The sequence below is a fragment of the Sinocyclocheilus anshuiensis genome, unplaced genomic scaffold (genome assembly GCF_001515605.1).
Source record: "Sinocyclocheilus anshuiensis isolate Anshui unplaced genomic scaffold, SAMN03320099.WGS_v1.1 scaffold124, whole genome shotgun sequence".
Classification (NCBI taxonomy): Eukaryota; Metazoa; Chordata; class Actinopteri; order Cypriniformes; family Cyprinidae; genus Sinocyclocheilus; species Sinocyclocheilus anshuiensis.
Window position 1 is genome coordinate 1,266,834 of NW_015554082.1, and position 20,940 is coordinate 1,287,773.

The following is a 20,940-nucleotide window of genomic DNA, read 5'->3' on the forward strand; positions in this document are numbered from 1 at the left end:
ACTTTGCTGCGCATTTTAATCTCTTTTGTTTGAACAATTATACGAATTGTTATAACAGTATATTATTATTATTATTATTATTATTATTATTATTATTTCAGGACATTATATTCATTTGAATCAGTTTGATCTAGTTACATAATGAATTATTTATTTCTTTGTCACCCGTCCTTGTCGTTCTATCAGTCTCGCTGTCTTTTTATTTTATTCAGATTGTCGCGCTGAAGTAAATCCCTGATGTGTTTATGCAAAGTTCAATGAGTCTTAGATGATGCGTTTCTTCTTACCGTTGCTGTAAAGAAGCTGCAATCTGTAATGGATCCCATTGTTGGTCTTTTCTCCGGTAGATTCCTGCAAAAATAAATTCGATGGTTAGCAAGAAAAACCTATTTGACTATTTCTGAAGAGCCCCGTGAGTCAGACCGGCTATTCCCTTGCGGACCAGGAGGCCGAAAAAAAAAAAAACTTCTAACGCACATGAGCCAGCCGAAACAAAAACAGTACAAAATACATTTTCACTGAGTAAGCGAACGAGTTAAAAATACTTAAATAATAATAATAATATTAAGTATTATGTGTTGAACAGTGTGATTTCACAATTTAATAATGTATAGACGTGTACAAAGTGATTAAATATACAGTAAGCATTAATAGCCACATCTTTTAATGAAATCAGTCACTTCGCTCACTATGATTAAGTTACAAGTGCTTACAAAACATTATATTTGTGTTGAGTATTTTTATTAAAGCAGCATATGGTCCTTCACAATAATAAAAATAATATGTTTTTTAAATAGCATCTTGAAAGGGAATATTAACTTTATGACATTAGGTTATCACTGTAATATTTCTGCAAAAATATAGCTAGCCTACAGATTTGTTAGTAAATGCATAAAGTACTGAAGGGAACGAATATAAAACATGAGGCTTTCTTAAATGATAAAGGATGAATATGTAAAAAAAATAAAATAATTAAAATATAATAATTAAATGGAAGTTTTAAGGGATTCATGCAGAACAGCAATTTAATGCAAGAATATGATTTATTGAGTATAGGCAAATAAGCTTTCAACTTTAGGCTAATATCAATAATATTTTATCTAGGCTACACTTTAATAATTACACCAATTTGCAAAACCAATATGCAGAAGAGAACGTTTCACTTGCCTTTTCTTTTTCAATAAATCCAACAAAAGAAGTCCTTTCAATTTCCACGGGTTGTCCTTGTCTGTCGTATAGCGCTAAAACGAAGTGGAAGAAGTTGGATTTGCGAAGATTTGAAGGAGGTTGCTTCTCAAAGTGTGCTCGAGCAAGACCCACTCCACTATGAACACATACAAGACAGAGAGAGGATGAAATATTTACATATGTATAATAAAAAAATAAAAACAATTAGTTTGTGATTATTTAATTACAATTTCCTAAAAAGGGTTCAAATGCATTTTTTTTTTGTTTTCAAATTGCAGTGCAAAAGCTCTTAAAATTTACTATTAAAATTACAGTTTAATAGTTTAAACAAATAGGCTATTTAAAAGTAGCCTGTCTTTTAATTTTATTCTCTTAAATAGCATAGCAACAACAGATGTAATTGTTGTTCAAAAAAATAATTCATATAAATATAACTCAATCTAAGAACTCTGTTCAGCTGCTTATAACAAACTACTGGTCTGGATTGTCTTTCAAATTCAGTATTTACAATTTAAAGCTACAGAATCAATACAAAACTACTGGTTGCAAAGTCACTTAGAAGAAAACGCTTATGCTATTTTAACGTTAAGAATAATAATGTTAGAAATAGGCTAATAAACCCCGTTTTAATGTGACTTGCAACTCAAGAATTCTGTGTATTGGTGCCAACAGCACGCTGAAGAGGATGCTACGAACTTATCGCAGCAATAAATCAATCTCTTTGTCGCCTGGTTATTAATAAGCAGATATCGCGCACTGATTAGGATGATATACAAGAGCGTTTTGTGTCGTCCCAGGATGATAAGCGCACAGTATTCCGTCTAGCTGTTCCCGTAGCGCTGAAGACCGCCGCCGGCTTACCTCTGAGCGGCTGTGTTCGCATCCAACACACCGGCAACCTGCATCCATGTCCGGACAGCGTTCATCCCGGCACTGATGGCACCCTGCATCCATGTCCGGACAGCGTTCATCCCGGCACTGATGGGCTCCTCTTTCATACTACTCCCGCTCCTTTGAATGCTGTCTTGAATCCCGAACATGAAAACAGACTCCTGTCACCGTCTCAGTCGGCGCTTGCTTCTTTTGATAGCTCCGTTAAAAAAAGACAGTGAGAAGTGTATGGGTGAGCAGGTGTCACCGCGTTTGTCTCTATTAGCGCTTCCTCTCTGAAACACAAAATAGAGCGACGTGCCAAAAGAAACGCGAGATGTCAACATCCAGGTTTGGGAACACCGTGCAACAATCAAACAAACAAACAAAAACTGCAAGATTAGACTGGAGGTCCTTTTGGTCTAGCGTGCGCAAAAAAAAAAAGGTCTAATGTCACTTTAAGAAACAATAGGATCAAGATCGGGCTTCGCTGAGTGTTAGGTCAAATGTCATCACCCAGAGACTATTTTTTTCTTTATTTTCTCCTCCTTTCCTTTCCTGTCTTTCTCCACAAAGAGTATTCTCTGATCAAATCACATGAATGAGCAATATGAAATCAGCCAGGAGAGGTGGACCCTTGTGGAGACAGCTCCCTCGCTGTTCCCCTTGTTCAAACGGGAGTGATTTGTGTCCTTTCCCAAAGGAATCCGATTTGACTGTCTCTGGGAACTAAACACAAGCAAACTAACCCCAAAGGGAGGAGGAAGAGGAGGAGGGAGTGACTGCGCACGCAGGGCCGCCCCCCAAACATAAGTAAAGCCGAACTACCATTAGCTGTCCACCCAACCACGAAGACCGTCGCCTAATTAGACATCACAGCCAGCCCTGCCCACTTAGCGAGCGGCGTGTTTAGAGAGAAAACCAGAAAGAAGTTATGAGCCGCGCGTTAAATGTCACGCAGCAACTGCCTACCAGAGCGCGCGACTGAAGCCAAATCGATGTGGTTCACATGAACGCGGAGATGTTTTTTCAATATTGTGAGATTATTTTAGAAAAAGCACAGTATACGTTTGTTTAAATACCGGTCTAGGGATGAGCTAGTGTTTAAAAACTTTCAAGGGTTGGACTTTTAAAAGGGATTTTTCAAGGAAATGTCGGGGTGTTGAGGTTCGTCTCGAGCTGTTCAAGTTGTCTTTTGGCGCCCCTGACCAGTGTTGGGGAAAGTTACTTTTAAAAGTAATGCGTTACAATATTGCGTTACTCCATAAAAAAGTAACTACTTACGTTACTTAGTTACTTTTTTATGGCAAGTAATGCGTTACGTTACTTTTGCGTTACTTTTTAAATCTGGACAGGGCTTGCTTGTTTGTTTTTAAAATAAAAAAGTTCTATTTATAGCAAATATAAAAGCCCTTTCACACCAAAAGTGAAATGAATAAACCTCAGGCTGAAGGGAAAGTAAATTTACGTCCGTACAGTAGAACGCAGAAGAAGGAATTTCAACACACTTCAGCAATAAAAAAAGACACAAATGTTTGTCTGGAGTAATTTGTGCTTATTAGTATGATTGAACTGGATCTTCGAAGGTCAGAAGCAAAGACATTGGTTAATAGAATGGGATTAAATACATAAAGGATATTTGTGTTGTTTAACATTTAATTATTGCAGGTTTGCGTCATATTCTAAGTTGCATTATTTTTATTCATTTTGAGGAATACTGAATCTGTGTTTTTTGTGAGTGAGATGAATTAATGCATATTCATATTTATTTTAGAACTACAGTAACATCTTCTGATTTCTGTCACCATGGCGACACCAGAGCTGTCAATCAATAAATTGGAAAAAAAAGCAACTTGCGTTATTCAGATATTCCCTTGTAAATTAAAAAGTAATGCGTTACTTTACTAGTTACTTGAAAAAAAGTAATCTGATTACGTAACTCGCGTTACTTGTAATGCATTACCCCCAACACTGCCCCTGACACAGTTAAACAAATATCAACTATCCTAAAGACTTTTTAAACAAAACAAGGCAGCATTTTTTGAGAAATGTAAATGTAATAAAGTGTTTCTTTATTAATTTTTGTTGAAATATCGATAATGATCCTGACACAAAGTGCTCAAGCAGCCTACTGTTGCTATGGTTACCTGCTGTGCTAGGCGAACGCTGTTTCTGTTCGTGAGCGTCTGTTTACGTTCAGGTAAAAAACGAACTTTTACATAATTTTGTAATATAACCTTTTTGTTGTTTTTTTGGTTAGTGAAACACCAGGCAGCCGCGGACATATTAGGATATTATTCTTTATTTAAAACACGTTTGTGGAATAGAATTAAGACCATGATGAAGTAGACTAAACAGAGATCTGTCATCGAAATAATGAGTTTTTATGTACAAGAGACATTAGCCCATGTGATATGTTTGACAACTGATGTGAGGAAATGAATAATTAGTGTCAAAATAGTGTCATAATGAGTCTTTAAAAGATTTAGTAAAAAAGACGTTAGAGCAAAATGTGAACTTTGTCGCAGATTTGTCAACAGATTAGTTGTTATCAATTAATAGGCTAATAAATAAAAATGTATTAGGCCTACTAATATGATTAAATTATTTAATACATTTAAAGACGCATATATTGTATTTTAAAACGCCATTGCTGATAAAAAAAAGTCATGTACAGATTTATAATCCAGTTCTGATAGTAGCATATATAAATGACAGTAAACGCATCAAACAAAACTGGATAGTACAGACTCAAACAGTTTAACAGCTGCTTTGTCAGATTCGATATAAAACGACAGTAATAACATATACAGGAGTAAATGCTGGGAGCGCAAAACCATTTTAGCAGCACTTTGTGTTTTTCATTTTTCACACAACAGCAGTTTTGTTTTAGATTTAGAATGCAACTATAAAGCTTTATGATATTTTAGAAATGTGCACAAATGAGCATATGCATGCACGGAAAATGGATATTGTAGCTACTAGAGCTAAATGGAATCCTCCACAGACAGCGGACAGAGGAAGTAAGAATCCCGTCCAACCCAGTGCTGGTCAGGCAGAGGGGAATTCTGCTGCCCCTGGGTCCCTGTATATTTATATTCCCACACAGCAGTTTAAAGTGGCAGAGACTACACAAGCAGTCTCAGTGGAAACGGTGTATTTTCATGTGTCCAAATAAGAAACAGACCGGTTACTTAGCATATTAAAACGCGTTTTGTGCATCACTTAAATATAGCGTCGAGTGCATGTGTGTAGGCTATGTGCATGGAAAAAAATCAATTTACAATCTTTATTAAACAAAAAAACACGTGCCTGTATTTACGATAATCTGATAAAAATGCTTAAATTGATCTTTATATAATATAACTAATCCTATTGCTGACAGCGACAAATTCGATTTGATTTGTAAAACAGATGTCCTCATAAATCACGCTGTCGTTGATGATATAACTGAATTGAACTAAAACATAAAATAAATCATAATGTAAAACAAAGTTCTTGTCACGTGAGATAATTCAGTCAGTAGGCTACTTTTATCAGTTTCAAACCATAAGGCCGCATTTCAACATTTAGGCTAGCCTATTTATATAGCCTATGTTTATTAAAAGAAATTGTCTATTAACACTGTCAGGTAGGCCTATAGTTTTGATAAAATGCCTTAAATTCGTACAACATGAAAAATACTTGTTTTTTTCGCGTCAAGGTCAGACTGCGAGAAAGCAATTGTGTCGTGTTCTTAATACACCAACATATCCATTATTACCTTTGACTTTGTTTTCCATCTCAGTTTGACCTATAGGAAATTGGAGAAATAAGAGTTTCAGCTCATGGTGATTATGACAACTGCTAACATGTGTGCATATTTTGTGCAACGACTAAGAGAGTCTGTGATTTGTGGAAAAGAAAAGAAATCGTGAAAGTGTTTCGGACACAAGAGACGCGTGCTTAATGGTTGACAGTCCAACATTGTCATCTTGTGGCTACACATGGAAACACAATTGGGAAAAGAATCTGTATCTAAAAACCTTATGTACTCGCTCATGATATTCCAAACCCGTAAGAAGTTCTTCAGTGAAACGAAAAGAGATGTTAGGCAGAATTCGAGGGACTGTAAGACACAGTCATTGTTCACTTTCATTGCTTTTTTTTTTTTTTCATAAAATGGATGTTAATAATATCTGGCACAGTTATTGAATTTTTGGTTAAACTGTTCTTTTAAAATAGACCTATCAGAATTAAATTGTGATCGTAGGCCTACTTTTGAGTATGTATATTAAAACAGAACACTTATCAAGATTTAGGTCAGAAGAGAAAAAATGATACTTTGCTGTGACACTTGACCTTAAACTGGCTGTAAGGCCTTTACACACACACTGAGAGACACACAAACCAAAATGAGTGGAGGAGAAACTCACACTGGAGGGGACTTGTGAAGACAACATAATTTATATTCTGGTTCCGTGAGAAAAAAGTACCTAGGGAATATCTGGCCTTTCCAAAATGACCGAGTGCTTTGTTCTTGAGTTTCACATGTATTTTTTAGTAATTTTTATTTTTTATGTTTTACACAAAGGTCGGAGTTCAAGGCTAACTTTGATCAGAAGGATGGAGAGGGGTTAAAGGGTAGCGTTCTTTGATTTGTTAATATTTCCTCCATTCTCTCTTCCTGCCCCTCATGCTAAAGGGAGTTAAAGTGCTCACACAGGAAAAGCGGATAAATGCTCACATCTGCCTGCACTGAGACACCTCACACTGCACTTAAATACAGCAGGAATATGCCATAACTTCAAACTGTTTATTTCCAAATCCATACAGTAAAATAGTTGTTAAAAGAATAGTTATGGCTATGACGACTGCACAGATTAGGGGTGTACAGTAACTCTATAAGAGGGGAAGGAAAGCAAGTGATCTTCAGACCTCTGAAAGATGGCGAATGGTCAGGAAATGAGTGCATATCCTGTCTGTGTCTCTTACTTCAAACTGTTTATTTCCAAATCCATACAGTAAAAGAGTTATGTTAAAAGAATAGTTATGGCTATGACGACTGCACAGATTAGGGGTGTACAGTAACTCTATAAGAGGGGAAGGAAAGCAAGTGATCTTCAGACCTCTGAAAGATGGCGAATGGTCAGGAAATGAGTGCATATCCTGTCTGTGTCTCTTCATCAGATGTTTTGATGGTTTCGGCAGTCTGACATTACCTCAGCACTCAGGTGTGGGTCTGTTTGATTCATCACAGGTGGCTTTAAGAGTCCGGTAGGTCTTATTATGCTTCAGAAAGGCACTGTGAAAGAAAGCCAGGACAAATGTTTCATGGGTTAGGTTTGGATTTATTCTGACATTCAGGCTCACGTTCAGGCATATTTTACTGAATTCAGCTGCAATTCAAACAAAGTTAGCCTTCACAGAACATCATTCCACGTGTATGCTTTATATAAAAAAAGAAGAGGTTAAATGCTATAGAATTATACTCTCCATTCTCAATCAGATTTGCTTTTAAATGGAAAATAGCTGTAACAGATTTTTTTAATAATAAAAAAAGAAAATCTGGTGGCTTAGATAAAAGTAACCTTTTTGGAGATTAAAAATCCCACAAGCCAAACAGCATTCGTTTAACAAACTATGTTAAATACATTAACTTAAACACTTAGTAAAAAGAAGAAAAAAACGGCATTCGCAAAGTGTGCTCATACATTCTCGAATGTATTCATATTCACAAATGCGCTAAATGCCAAATACTGATGAGAATGAAATTGACTCTCCTAAACGGTCATAGTGTTTATCCACAGCCAAAGGCACTTCCCACTACCGCCACTAGAGGTCGCTAGAGGCGCAGCGTTCATATAAGCCTGAGGCCGCTTCATGACACTCGATGCTGCTCAACACTGTACTTTTGCATATCAAAACTCCTTTACATATATATTTGTACATGGGTATATATTTCATATATAATTTGATTCAATGCATACAGACCAAAATATTTGGTATCAGACAAGACAAACTTTGGAGCATTGCTTTATGTTACATTAGTGCAAATGCAGTGGCATATATGTATATATATATATATATATTCTCTCAATAAACAAATAGAGAACAGAAAAAAGATGGGCTACTGCTATTGGATACTGAGAGCGTGCTAGTGGATATGTGCTAAGTGCCTACAGAGCATCACAGCACTATAATGAAGGGTCACATGATCACATTCAGGTTGGTGTTCGCTGGAGATTGTAGTTTCGTAATAAAGGGTGGGGAAGAGCTGGTGTTTTGGTAGATCCAGATGCGGAAGGGGTGAAATGATTCTTTTCACCTCGGATAAGCTTTCTGAGCTCTGGAATCTGTGATTTTCTGGATGAAAGGGGGACGGTAGAAGGATTTGGATTGTATAGATGTATCAGTACTAGAGAGGGCTGACAGTTTCCCATCAGACCCTCTGCTGTAACACTATCTTTTGGCCAGCAGTGTGTGGAGTTGGGTTTGGCTCAAGGCAGGTTTTAGGATTGGGAGGAGGAGCAGGCAGGAGTGTCACCATCGTCTTTTAGCCCAGCCGTGAGGTCTGACGCTGAAGCGAGAGTGGTGTCGTCTTGCTGGGGAACCTGGAGGGTTGAATCTGACTCTGGATGCTGTGAAGGGTCCAGATCACCTGCTGGCTGTATTGGGGGCTCTTGTGGCGGGGCATCCTGTGTTGAAGAGTCGGGTTGTGATAAGCCTTTCAGCTGGTTGTGGCAAAGAGGGCAGGTCTCCTGCACATACAACCACTTCTTCAAGCAGCCGGCATGGAAGAGGTGACTGCAGGGGGTGATCACAGCTGACGTCATGTCCTAGATTCAAGAACAGAAGAGGTTAGTTATTAAAAAGAAAAATAATAATAATAATAATAATTATTATTATTATTATTAATATGTTGTTGTTGTGTTTAATGTATGTTGAATAATAATAATAATACAATTATTGTTATCATCATCAATATTATAACAATTATTACTATTATAACAACAAATTGTTAGTATAATAATAATAATAATAATAATAATAACGTTTTTATTAATAATAAATTGTTATCATCATCATCATCATCATCATCATTATTCCAACAATGGCAAATTATTATATTATTAGTATAATTAATAATAATAATAATAATAATAATATATGAAGAAGAACAATTATTATTTTTATTATTATTACTCAACCTATATTAAACATCAAAATAATAATAATATTTTTCTTCTTTGTATATTATTATTATTATTATTATTATTAATTATACTTATAATATAATACTTTTGAGTAGTAGTAGTAGTAGTAATAGTAATAATAATTTTCTTTGTACATTATTATTTATTATACTAGTATAATAATTTGTCATTGATATAATAATACAATTTATTAATAATACAATTATTAGTATTCAGTAATATAGTATACATAATAATAATAATAATATTTTTTCTTCATTTATTATTATTGTTATGATTATGATTATTATTATAATTAATTATACTAATAATATAATAATTTGCAATTGTTGGAATAATGATGAGGATTATGATGATAACAATTATGATGTTTAATGTATGTTGAGTAATAATAATAATACAATTATTGTTGTCATCATCAATATTACAACAATGGCAAATTGTTAGTATAATAATAATAATAATAATAATAATAATAATTGTTATCATCATCATCATCATCCTCATCATTATTCCAACAAGGGAAAATTATTATATTATTAGTATAATTAATAATAATAATAATAATAATCATCATCGTAACAATAATAATAAAGAACAAATATTATTATTATTATTATTATTATCATCATTCTTTTTATGTTTACTATATGTTGAGTAGTAGTAGTAGTAGTAATAATAATAATAATTTTCTTTGTACATTATTATTAATTATAATAATATAATAATTTGCCATTTATATATAAAAAAAATCAACAACAAAAAAATCTTCCTCTGCCAAACCCCATTCCAAAGCCATACCTGCCACACACCCATTTTAAGAGCAGTTTTTTTTTTCTTATTGTAATTAGGAGCGCTTGTCCTCCTAATTTAAAAAAAATTAGGAGCACATTCTGATCCATAATAAAAAATTCTGATCAAAAATTAGCCTTCCTAATACGAGGTGATATTTGACTCAAAGTGATTTACAAGGGCATTTTCTTTTTACCTTTGTAATGGCATTTTTCTAATTGTATTAAATGCATGCAATGTTTCCTCTAGGATTTTTTTCCAGCAGTGGTGGCAGGACTATTTCTCATGGACCACGCCCCCTCCCCACCCAAGAATCACATGCACTTAGAATTGAATTTATTTTAACTAAAAAGGCAAGTAAATAGTAAATAATAAAATAAGAACAAATAAATTAATGACAATCAATAGCACAAACAAAAACAATAACAAGATACAAATTAAATTAACAGTAATTAATTTTTTCAGTTAGGTCTAACTACAGTACAATCTATTCAACTGTAAAATAGCACTGGGTAGTCTTCACTGTATAATGAAAGATAGCAGCAGGTTTATTTAGGCTGCTGTCCCTTTAAGACCTCATGCACGGATCTAACATACTCTTACACAGGGCTCTATGCTTACTTTTCTTTTTAGGAGTGCTTGTCCTCCTCATTTAAAAAAAATTAGGATCACCTTCTAATCAATAATCAAATTCTGATCAAAAATTAGCCTTCCTGATATGAGGCGATATTTGCCTCCTTAAAGTGATTTACAGGGGCATTTTCTTTTTACCTTTGTAATGGCATTTTTCTAAATGTATTAAAAGTATGTCATCATCTGTCAAATTCAGAAATGTATGTTTATAAGCTTTTTAAAAATTTCTAATTAAAACAATATAATAAGAAGTAGAATAAGACAAATAACAAGTTATCAATCATATGAAATTAGTACCAATAAAAAATTAATTTGTACTACAGAGGTGACACAGAAGAACACAAAATTGGCTTGAAGGTACATTTTCAGACGTTTAATGAGGCTCAGAGGTGGCATGAGTGCAATTAAATTCATGTTGCGATTAATGTTTTAAATATAACATTTTGAATATAGAAATATTAAAGGGGTCATATGATGCGATTTCAAGTTTTCCTTTCTCTTTGGAGTAACTGAAATTATACGTTAAAAATTAAACTAAATTCGCCAGCAGGTGGCAGCAAGTCAAAGATTTTATCACTGAATCATTTATTCAATTGATTCGTTCGAACGGCTGAATGGGTAATCATGAATCACTGTCTCACTAGATTCGTTCAACCACGCACTTTCATTCATGAATGAAACACCGCTGTGTTTGCTTTTAGAGATGCGCAGCGGCTTGGCTGTGACTAGACTTGTGCCGGTATTCGGTATTGCGATATATCACGGTAATGAATATGCACGATATTGTTATCGTGGACTCTTCTAAATACCGTGAATAATTATATATTACAAGTTATTCAGAATTTTGAATGCATTTTAAAAATACTTTTCCCATCAACTGGTCAAAATACACAACACCGCTGTATGCTGCCTGAAAGACCCGTGCGCACTCTGACATAAACAAGCACTCTGACATAAACAAGCGTGGATGAGAAGCACATAGCGGAACATGTGAGAGACGCTCTGGATGAAAGCGCACTTTCACTCTCTGACAGCAGATGGCGCTAAACTGCAGAAATAATAATAATAATAATAATAATTAATTTAAATGATATCCTGTAAACAAAGCAGCTGCTCTACTTTCTGTGTCTGAATCGTGTTTAAATTATTTAAACTGCCATTCAGATTTGTGTATTTGCTATGATGTTCATCACAGCACCAAATACTTAAATATTTAGACTTAATAGGCTATTTATTTTCAAACTTTTTTTACATTTTAATCTGGACTACAACATGCCCTAGATATTGTTTGAAAGTGTTTTGATTCTTTATTGTTCGGTCACACGTTACATTAGGGCTTCATTAGTCAACATTAGTTAATTCATTAGTTAACATAAACTGCCAATGAAAAATTCTTCTGAACATTAATCTTAGGTATTCCAATATTTAATAACACGTTGTTAAAATCGAAAGTTGCAACTGTGTTATTTAATGAGCTAACATGAACTAAGACTTAATAACTAATAATTAATAACTTCTGTAGCAAATGTAGCTATTGCTCATTGTGAATGTTAATGCATTAACTAAGGTTAACTAATGAGGTCTTATTGTAAAGGGATACCTATTGGTCTTTATAGTTCTTTTGCACTTTAATCTGTGTAAAACTTTTAGCTTTATACATTTTTCTGTATTGCTTTATTGCATTTAAATGTTCAGTTATTTTTGTTATAAGAAAAAAGTTATTAAACCTGTTACACTGTATTATGACAGCACTTTTTTTTAACTAAATGTCAATACCGTGATAATACCGTATACCGTGATAAAAGCATTAGCAATTAATCGCAACATGAAAATTTGATACCGGCATATCCCTAGCTGTGACTTTGTTTGAAACTATTTTCGTTGACAAAACAGAGCAAAATCAGGCAGTAGCGTTATAGTCAAACAATATACGTCACTTGTTATTAATTTAATAACTTCTTGTTTATTGAACTGTTGTATTAAATCAATATCACATTTGCAAACTCCCTTAATAATCTTTAAAAGCTGTCAGTCTCAGTTTATCGTGGTATGTGGGCGCACAGAAAATGGTCTATAAGAGAGCAGGGGCAGTGAGTTCTCTTTCACTTTAAATAAGCAAGACTCAAAAGCACTTGCAAATGATACATTCCGTCATTGCGATATAAGCGCGGAATTCACCTGCGGGAATCAGTAGAATTATTATTAACAGACGCAATCCCGCGCCGAAATTCAAGTTCTGTTGTGTTCTCTGCTAATAACCCGACTGCGAGCGAAGTCACTATGTTGTCACTTGAGAAGCTGCAGCCCTGGTGGGGATGATTTTTGGTGCGACGGCAGAACAACAACAACAACAACGCGCTACATGTTTCTTTACCCCTCATTTTTTCCAATTGACGGAAATCCTCGTAGCGACGGAAAACTTTAATCCATGTAATTAATAATAATAACAATTGCTTACTGACCAAAGTCAAAACAGCTCACCCCCAAATCTCTATTATATTCTAGTCTCTGGATAAGGTTCCTTCAAAGTAAGTCTACAATATTGTCCGCCAAACAAAGAAATCTTAAATCCAATCGCTTGGAAAAGTCCTTCCTCAGCAAGCCATGCAATATTAGATATGTCCATGTATATAATACAACACAAATTATGCGCATAAGTTTAATACTTAGAGGATTGTATGAACAATAGTGATGCACCCTAACTGATCCCACCATCAATCTAGCACAGAAATACACAAGAAGACACATGCTACAGAATGTACCTTGGCATCCATCACAAACACACACACACACACACACACACACACACACACACACACACCTGGTAGCAGATGGAACAGATGTCATTGTGCTGCTGGAGTTGTTGGTGAGAAGCTGTAGGCAGGCTCTTGATCTTGTTGACAGCATCTCTGCGGAGCAGGAAACTCTGCCAGCCCAGCTGGGCCCTCAGCCACACGTTATAGTAAGAATGGATGAGTACGATGGTGGAGCCCATCACGGTCCACTCCCCAAACACCGTCTCCGACACACCGTACGCCACCACGCACAGCGCAACCAGGAACTCCAGCAGCCTGTAGGTGCCGTTCACCCAGTAGATGACATCATCCATGTTCTCCACCGGAGCCTTGCGGAGCTCCTCCACCATAAAGAGCACGTAGATCAACAGCGTGCCCAGCACCTGAGAGTCAAAGAGTTTAAAACAGAGGGACAGTTGAATTTCACATTACACAAATGAGCAATAATCACAACTCCTACACACCTGTAATAGGTTTTTCAGAACCATTGACTAGATAGCAGGGTGGCGAAAGGCCGATGAAATGCTGATTATATATAATGTAAGAATTGGCCCAATTATACCATTTTATAAATATATATATATATATATATACAGTGGGTACGGAAAGTATTCAGACCCCTTTGTACACGTTTTTATTCATAAAAAGTTGGAAATATGACAATTGTTGGTATTAATAAAAATTTAAACATAAAATATCACTATCTATTATAATTATTACTATTACTAAATTAAATATTTAAATATCAATAAACATTATTATTATATTTATTATATAATATATATTATAACATATTGGTAACACTTTACAATAACTTTACATTTGTTAACATTAGTTTAACTACATTACAGGTAACATGAACAAAAAATAAAAATAGATCTAAAACATTTAATAATTTTAATTTCAACATTTACCAATACATTATTAAAATCAAAAGTTATATCTGTTAATATTATTCAATGGAACTGAGCTGACATGAACTAAAAATGAACAGTTATATTTTATTAACTAAAGATAAAGCTGACATTAACTAATGAATTATATTATCTATCTGTCTATCTATCTATATGTACAGCATGTATGTATGTATACTATAAGTTGTAGAACACATATGTGCATTTATTTCCTAACAAACAGGATGCAAAGACTCTTTTAAAGCAGAGTTTCATTTCTCCTTTCTTTAAGAATAACCTATATTTAATTTCCCCGAGATAGAGGATATTTTTTAGGAATTACAGTAAGGGCTCACAGAACCAGTTACAACTTGAAGTTCAACAAGATGATTAGCGAGAAACATAAACATCATCCAAGTAACGGAAAGGTTCTTTTAATAACTTTATATTAGAAATCAGTTAGAGAACAGAGAGAAAATCATATAATACACTTTATTAGATCCTCTATTAGATCTGCATTTTGTATGGTTAATAATGTTACCAAAATCCATTAAAATCTCCTAAATTGTTTGTCAAGATTGTGTTGCAATAACATATTCCATATCAGGAATAAAATCTCAACACAATGATAACATTCCTACAGCGCCATACTGAGAGTTACAATTTCTCACATTCGTTTCTGTTCAGTTTCTGCTCTTTTATACTGTTTCTCACACTCACTAATGCTGTAGTTCAGAGCTGATGGTGTGTGTTTGTGTGGGATCTCTACCTGTAATGAGGTCAAGATGCTGGAGGAGATGATGATCAGCAGCCAGAAGTCCATGTGGAAGAACTGACATATCATGTAGGACATGTAGGCTGGGAACACCAGCAGAAACAAGCACAGGCTAACCGCACGAAAGTGTTTCCATAAACTCCTGTTGGCAATAATGATTATTAAATAATCAGAACACTAAATTACAATGTTGACTTGTATAATACATAAATATATGACTTCAACAATCATCCTTATGTACTTGTCTCTGGAGGCTCCCAGCGCCAGCACTATGGGATCAGCTATCTCCAGCATAGACTGCAGGATGGAGGCCACCACAATGAAGAGGATGATGCTGAGGAGGAAGGCTCTGTGGATGACCTGTAGCTCGATCAGTCCAGTCTGAACAGCGAGGATCAGAAGAGTGATTCCCTCCGTCATTCCCCTGAGAGAGAGAGATGAGGGATTGATGGACTCGTGTGATTTCCATGGTCAATTATGTGATAAAAAGGTGCCATAATGAATCAAATATGGACTTCATGCCAAACTGTTTAGCAGGGTTATAATGGTATAGTTACTTAAGGAAAGATTAAATGGAAGACAGAGTGGCAGCTTAAATAGAGGTACAAAGCATGAAGAAAAGCTCCTTTGCCGAGATGAGACAGGTTCAATGCATTAAACTGATCAAAAGACATTTTGACACGAAACACATTTATAATGTGGCAAAAGATTAGTATTTTAAATAAACACTGTTCTTTTGAACTGTCTATTAAGCAAAGGATCCTGAAAAAATGTAACAGGATTTTCACAAGAAATTAAGAGGCACAATTGTTTTCAGCATTGATAATAATAAGAAATGTTTCTCTAGTAGCAAATCAGCATATTAGAATGATTTCTGAAGGATCATGTGACACTGAAGACTGGAGTAATAGCTGCTGAAAATTCTGCTGTCATCACAGGAATAAATTACATTTTAAAATATATTAAAATAGAAAACATTTTAAATTGTAATAACATTTCACAATATTTCTGTTTTTACTGTATTTTTTAATCAAATAAATGCATTTAAGTCTTTCTTCAGAAACATTAAAAATAACCTAAAATAATATAAAATAAATAAAAGTAAATAAAACATTAAATAATAAAAAAATAATAATTTAATTAATTAATCAAACAAAATGGCGACATTCTTTTGTGTTTCATAAGAAAACAATCTTTTTGAGTGACATGAGGGTGGGTATATGATACCTGTGCATGGTGTTGTCATTCATGAAAGCCCTATAGCCCTGCAGGTAGAACTTGCAAAGAGTGAGCACTCCCAAAGCAATGAATGAAACGGTGAAGACCAGGCCCAGCAGAGAGTACGGAGTACAACAGCACTCTGCAATACTGGAGACCATTTACATTTAGAAATTAAGTTGCTGTGCACCTTCATGTGACCAAAATCAATCAAACATTTAACATTTACATACAGTTCATCAAATATTTTACTGGGAAAAAAAATCAGTGACACCTATCTTATTCTATTTCTCTATTACGATCTTTAGTTAAATGCTCAGGATTGACAAGCAGAGCAGCCTGAACTTCAACTCACCTGGTGAGAAAAAGGAAGAGCAGCCTCTCTCTAGATGTGGGCTGGTCCCGTGTGCTGAAGTATGTGTAGATTTGCAGAGCAAACAGAACCAGCCAGAAACACATGAACAACACGGGCAGAACCAACTGATTCCACAGAGACATACCGAGAGCCAGCAACCCATAAACCTCCACCACCTAACAGAATAGTATGGAGAAGAGCTTAATTCTTGTTTCTTTGATTTAACACTCTCAAGTCTGTTCTAAAACTCACTCTTTAGCCTCTAACCTGTGCAAGCTCCCGGTACGCTGTCTTGGCCAAATTAAATGGCACCAGCAGGTTGGAGGCCAAAAAGTAGATGACTTCCAGGCCTGTGAAAATCATGGCAAAGCGATTGACGAAAACGATGGTCTCCAAAGGGACCAGGCACAGCCTGGCCACCAGAGGGAGCAAGTGAGCTGAGAACAGCCAAATGCGCTTGGTCTGCATCACACAGGAGCACAAGGTACACACCACCAGCTGGCCTATACACACACATAAACACAGAGAAATAAAACATCTTACTCGTAATAGAATTAAAGACATATAGAAATGTTAGCAATAATAAGATGGCTATTAATACCAAACTGCAATACATTACAGTACAGCAAAGCATCAGACCTGAATCTGTGCCGTTTGTTCCCTACTGTACTCACTGACATTAATGAATGCATCTGTTCTGGCTGGAGTTAATTAGGCCCTACAGATTTTAGAGTAATGGCTGAAGGACCCAGCAGCACTCAAGAACTCAATGAGCACAATAGTGAAACAGCAAGCAGTACACCAAAGGGTGAATCTCAGATGCTAGGGATGTATTTCACCACAAAATGGAAACAAAAAGAGAGAAATTAGATGCATACAAAAAATGAAGCCTATCATGGACCAGCATATTCTCTCAAATGAGGGGGAAGAAATCTCATTAATGTAATGCAGTAACAAAATAATCCTGTCTGTACACAATGTCTTTCTAAAAAATAAATAAATAAAAAAACAGAAATTGACAAATTGACAAAAATGTCAATTCAGTACAGCAAGTACTGTATTAATGTATACATAGGATTATACTTTAAAGTAGATGTACTTTACAATTTAAATAATTAGTTTTATTTACATGAAAGTAAGGTACACTAAAAAAAGTTTAGACCAATGTTTTATTTTTATTTGTACTTTTTCACAAATTATATTTATGGATTGGTTCAAACCTTCAACCCTAAAACAATAAATAAAGACTATAAATAAAGATGGGAATATTATCTTCAAAAGACCTACAGATGTTTACTGTAAATTATTTTTAAAGTATGCATAATCTTTTCTATGTACTACAAAAAATAAAAATGTATTAATACATTTATAAATAAAAACCATAAAAATGTCTGCAGTTTCAGTAAAGCTAGCCAGTTCTAAACAATTGTTAGTTAATGCATTAACTAAAGTTAACTAATGGGACTTTGTTGTAAAGTGTTACTTATGCAAATCGTGTCATTTATTATTATTATTATAAGGTGAAAAATGACCGGGATATGTTCTGGGTAGTGAGATTTACCTCCCTAATGGTATAAAGGTCAAGAGTAACAGAAAGAGAAAGAGTGAAAAAATATAGTTGATGAGAAAGCAAGAAAGTCAGAGGAAGGGACAGAAAGTGAGAGAGAGTGAGGGAGAAGATGACATATTACAAATAAGGGGAAGGGCATACAATATTTATGAGTGAGAAAAAAATTAAATATAGGAAGTGAGCAGGAGTGGTTTTGACATTAAACTTGCAAAGGATGGTACTTATAGAAAAAGTGATGAGAGGGGAAAATATGAAAGCTGCATCTCTGGCTTTTGCGCAGTGTGGTTCAGGGCAGGCGGCATATGAGACGGGAACAAGAGTGGGAAATGCCTTGACCTCTGACATCACATCTCAAGACATGCAAAACTACCCAACTCTCCCCAGAATGACACTACATGAGCACACGTTCCGACTGAATAAGAGCTGTAATGAGTCAGTATGGGACTCGCACGTAACAGAAACGTGACTTGGAACATTAAATTGAAGTCAACATGAAATCAGAACTGACCCGGTTTAACTTATTAATACAACTTCATAGTCATAGTGCATGACTGTATATTATTTTAAATACAAAAAAATCTTATTTTTATGCTTGATAAATATTATATATATATATATATATATATATATGAACATTTAAACAAATTATATTATTTTATTAATAATTAATTACACTAATTAAATATTAAAAACTAATATATAATTTTGGTATTATATCGGACAGCCCTAATAGCACTAATTCATCAGTGCACATTATTCTAATGAAAAAAGAATAATGTTTTAATGCTTACATTTTAATCCCTTTCTTTCAATCCTGCAACAACAACTGAGATGCTTTGGAGACTTTGTAAGGCACTTACAGATGAGCGCAGTAGTGAAGCAGTTGATGGACAGAGGCTCCAGGTACAGCGGGCCCTCATAGCCTGACTCCAGTTCACTGCGCACATAGTCCCTGAAACAGAGAACAGAGACCTTATTCTAACCTCTCACAGCGCGACATTCCCCCCGAGTCATCACAGCCTGTGGAGGATCTATACTTACAGCCCGAGTCAGACAGAGCAAAGCGGTGGAACCATCAGTCCATCTGTTTTTATCAGACTAGAATTCCTGAGAGAACAATCCCTTATATAACTCTCAGCTGAGTCCCACTGAGCAAAAAAAACCAACAACCACTCTGACATTTAGAAGTTTAAAATACTCCTTTACCCTTAGCTAATAAGAGCTTTTTAATAAGGGGTCTGTAAGCCCTAGGGCCTCTGCAGGGGCTCCAGCAATTATTTTTTATCTTAAACAAATTTTTGTGGTGGGAAAAAAGATCCTGTATAACTTTGTTCTTGGAACACAAAGGTAGAATTTCTGAATAATGTGCTGGTCGCTCTTTTTTTCATGATTATAATGCATAAAACTGAAGCTTTCAAGCTTAAAAAAATATGCAAAATTATCATTAAAGCAGCATAAAAGTGGACCATAAAAGCTGTGCACTTTTAAAGCCCTAAAATAGCTTTTGGTGAACATTTTGATTATTGAAATGGCTTTGCAACATCATAATTTTTTTTTTCTTACATGACTCAGACAAGTTGGGAGATTAACTCATTTAGAGGACCGAATGGATGTCATATATGACACACATATACCTGAATAAACATTTACAAAGCTTGCTTAAATTCTTATCTGAGCTTGGCTCTGCTCAGTTTAAGGAGGCAGAGAGGGAATAGAGGGAGGCAGGTAAGTTACGAGCTGGCAGTAATGACTTTGCCACACTTGGGTGATCTTAATTTGAGCAGCCACTACTTTTTCTACAGACACATATTATGCTGAGAAATGTGCTAAAAGCTCTCTCTTAATCTGACACTAAACAGCCAGCTGTCAAACGCAAAACACCACACTATAATCGCGGACCCATGAGCATGGCAGAGGAGCCTCCAGTCTGTCATAATGCCTGCTCAGATCTTAATGTTCTTTCTTCCTTCAAAGCATTAAAAACACATCTTTTTGTGCACAATTATTTAAATGTCTAAATATAAATGTTAATAGACGTACAAAAAAAATCCTCCTTTGGCTAGTTTCTTTATTAATCAAATTATTAATTAGCTTATTAATTAATTATTATTGTTCAAATAGTATTAAAGGTATTAAAATACAAAATAAATAAACTTTTATGTTCCATGTAGAAACAACAGCATAGAGGTTAGAAAGACATGAAGGCAAGTAAATAATAACATAATATAACATACACTACTTTGGGGCCCGTAAACTTTTTTAAAGAAATTATTATTTAGTAAGGATCAAAGGTGACAGTAAACTTTTTTTTTCTATTTCAATAAATGTTCTTTAATAATATAATAAATATATAATATAATACAATATAATTAATATAATATAATATAATATAATATAATATAATATAATATAATATAATATAATATAATATAATATAATATAATATAATATAATATAATATAATATAATATAATATAATATAATATAATATAATATAATATAATATAATATAATATAATATAATATAATATAATATAATATAATATAATATAATATAATATAATATAATATAATATAATATAATATAATATAATATAATATAATATAATATAATATAATATAATATAATATAATATAATATAATATAATATAATA

At 34.3% G+C, this 20,940-nt stretch overlaps 2 protein-coding genes across 4 annotated transcripts in view; both read right to left on the reverse strand.

Moving 5' to 3' along the window:
• LOC107669108 (transcription factor COE1-like) overlaps positions 1–2,451 on the reverse strand; it is a 132,354-nt gene extending 129,903 nt beyond the window's left edge. The window contains exons 1-3 of the mRNA XM_016461230.1: positions 2,050–2,451; positions 1,168–1,324; positions 288–351 (exon numbers count right to left, since the gene is read on the reverse strand). Coding sequence (XP_016316716.1) covers positions 288–351; positions 1,168–1,324; positions 2,050–2,228 — 400 coding nt within the window. The 5' untranslated portion in view covers positions 2,229–2,451. The remainder of the gene's footprint in view (positions 1–287; positions 352–1,167; positions 1,325–2,049) is intronic.
• A 4,916-nt stretch (positions 2,452–7,367) lies between these two features.
• The window catches only part of LOC107669103 (RING finger protein 145-like), a 47,119-nt gene continuing 33,546 nt past the window's right edge, over positions 7,368–20,940 (reverse strand). For all 3 annotated transcript variants that reach the window (XM_016461221.1, XM_016461222.1, XM_016461220.1), the window contains 8 exons: positions 19,146–19,237; positions 16,983–17,218; positions 16,716–16,891; positions 16,370–16,510; positions 15,384–15,566; positions 15,137–15,284; positions 13,501–13,857; positions 7,368–8,876 (listed from right to left, as the gene is read on the reverse strand). In XM_016461221.1, coding sequence (XP_016316707.1) covers positions 8,550–8,876; positions 13,501–13,857; positions 15,137–15,284; positions 15,384–15,566; positions 16,370–16,510; positions 16,716–16,891; positions 16,983–17,218; positions 19,146–19,237 — 1,660 coding nt within the window. In that variant the 3' untranslated portion in view covers positions 7,368–8,549. The remainder of the gene's footprint in view (positions 8,877–13,500; positions 13,858–15,136; positions 15,285–15,383; positions 15,567–16,369; positions 16,511–16,715; positions 16,892–16,982; positions 17,219–19,145; positions 19,238–20,940) is intronic.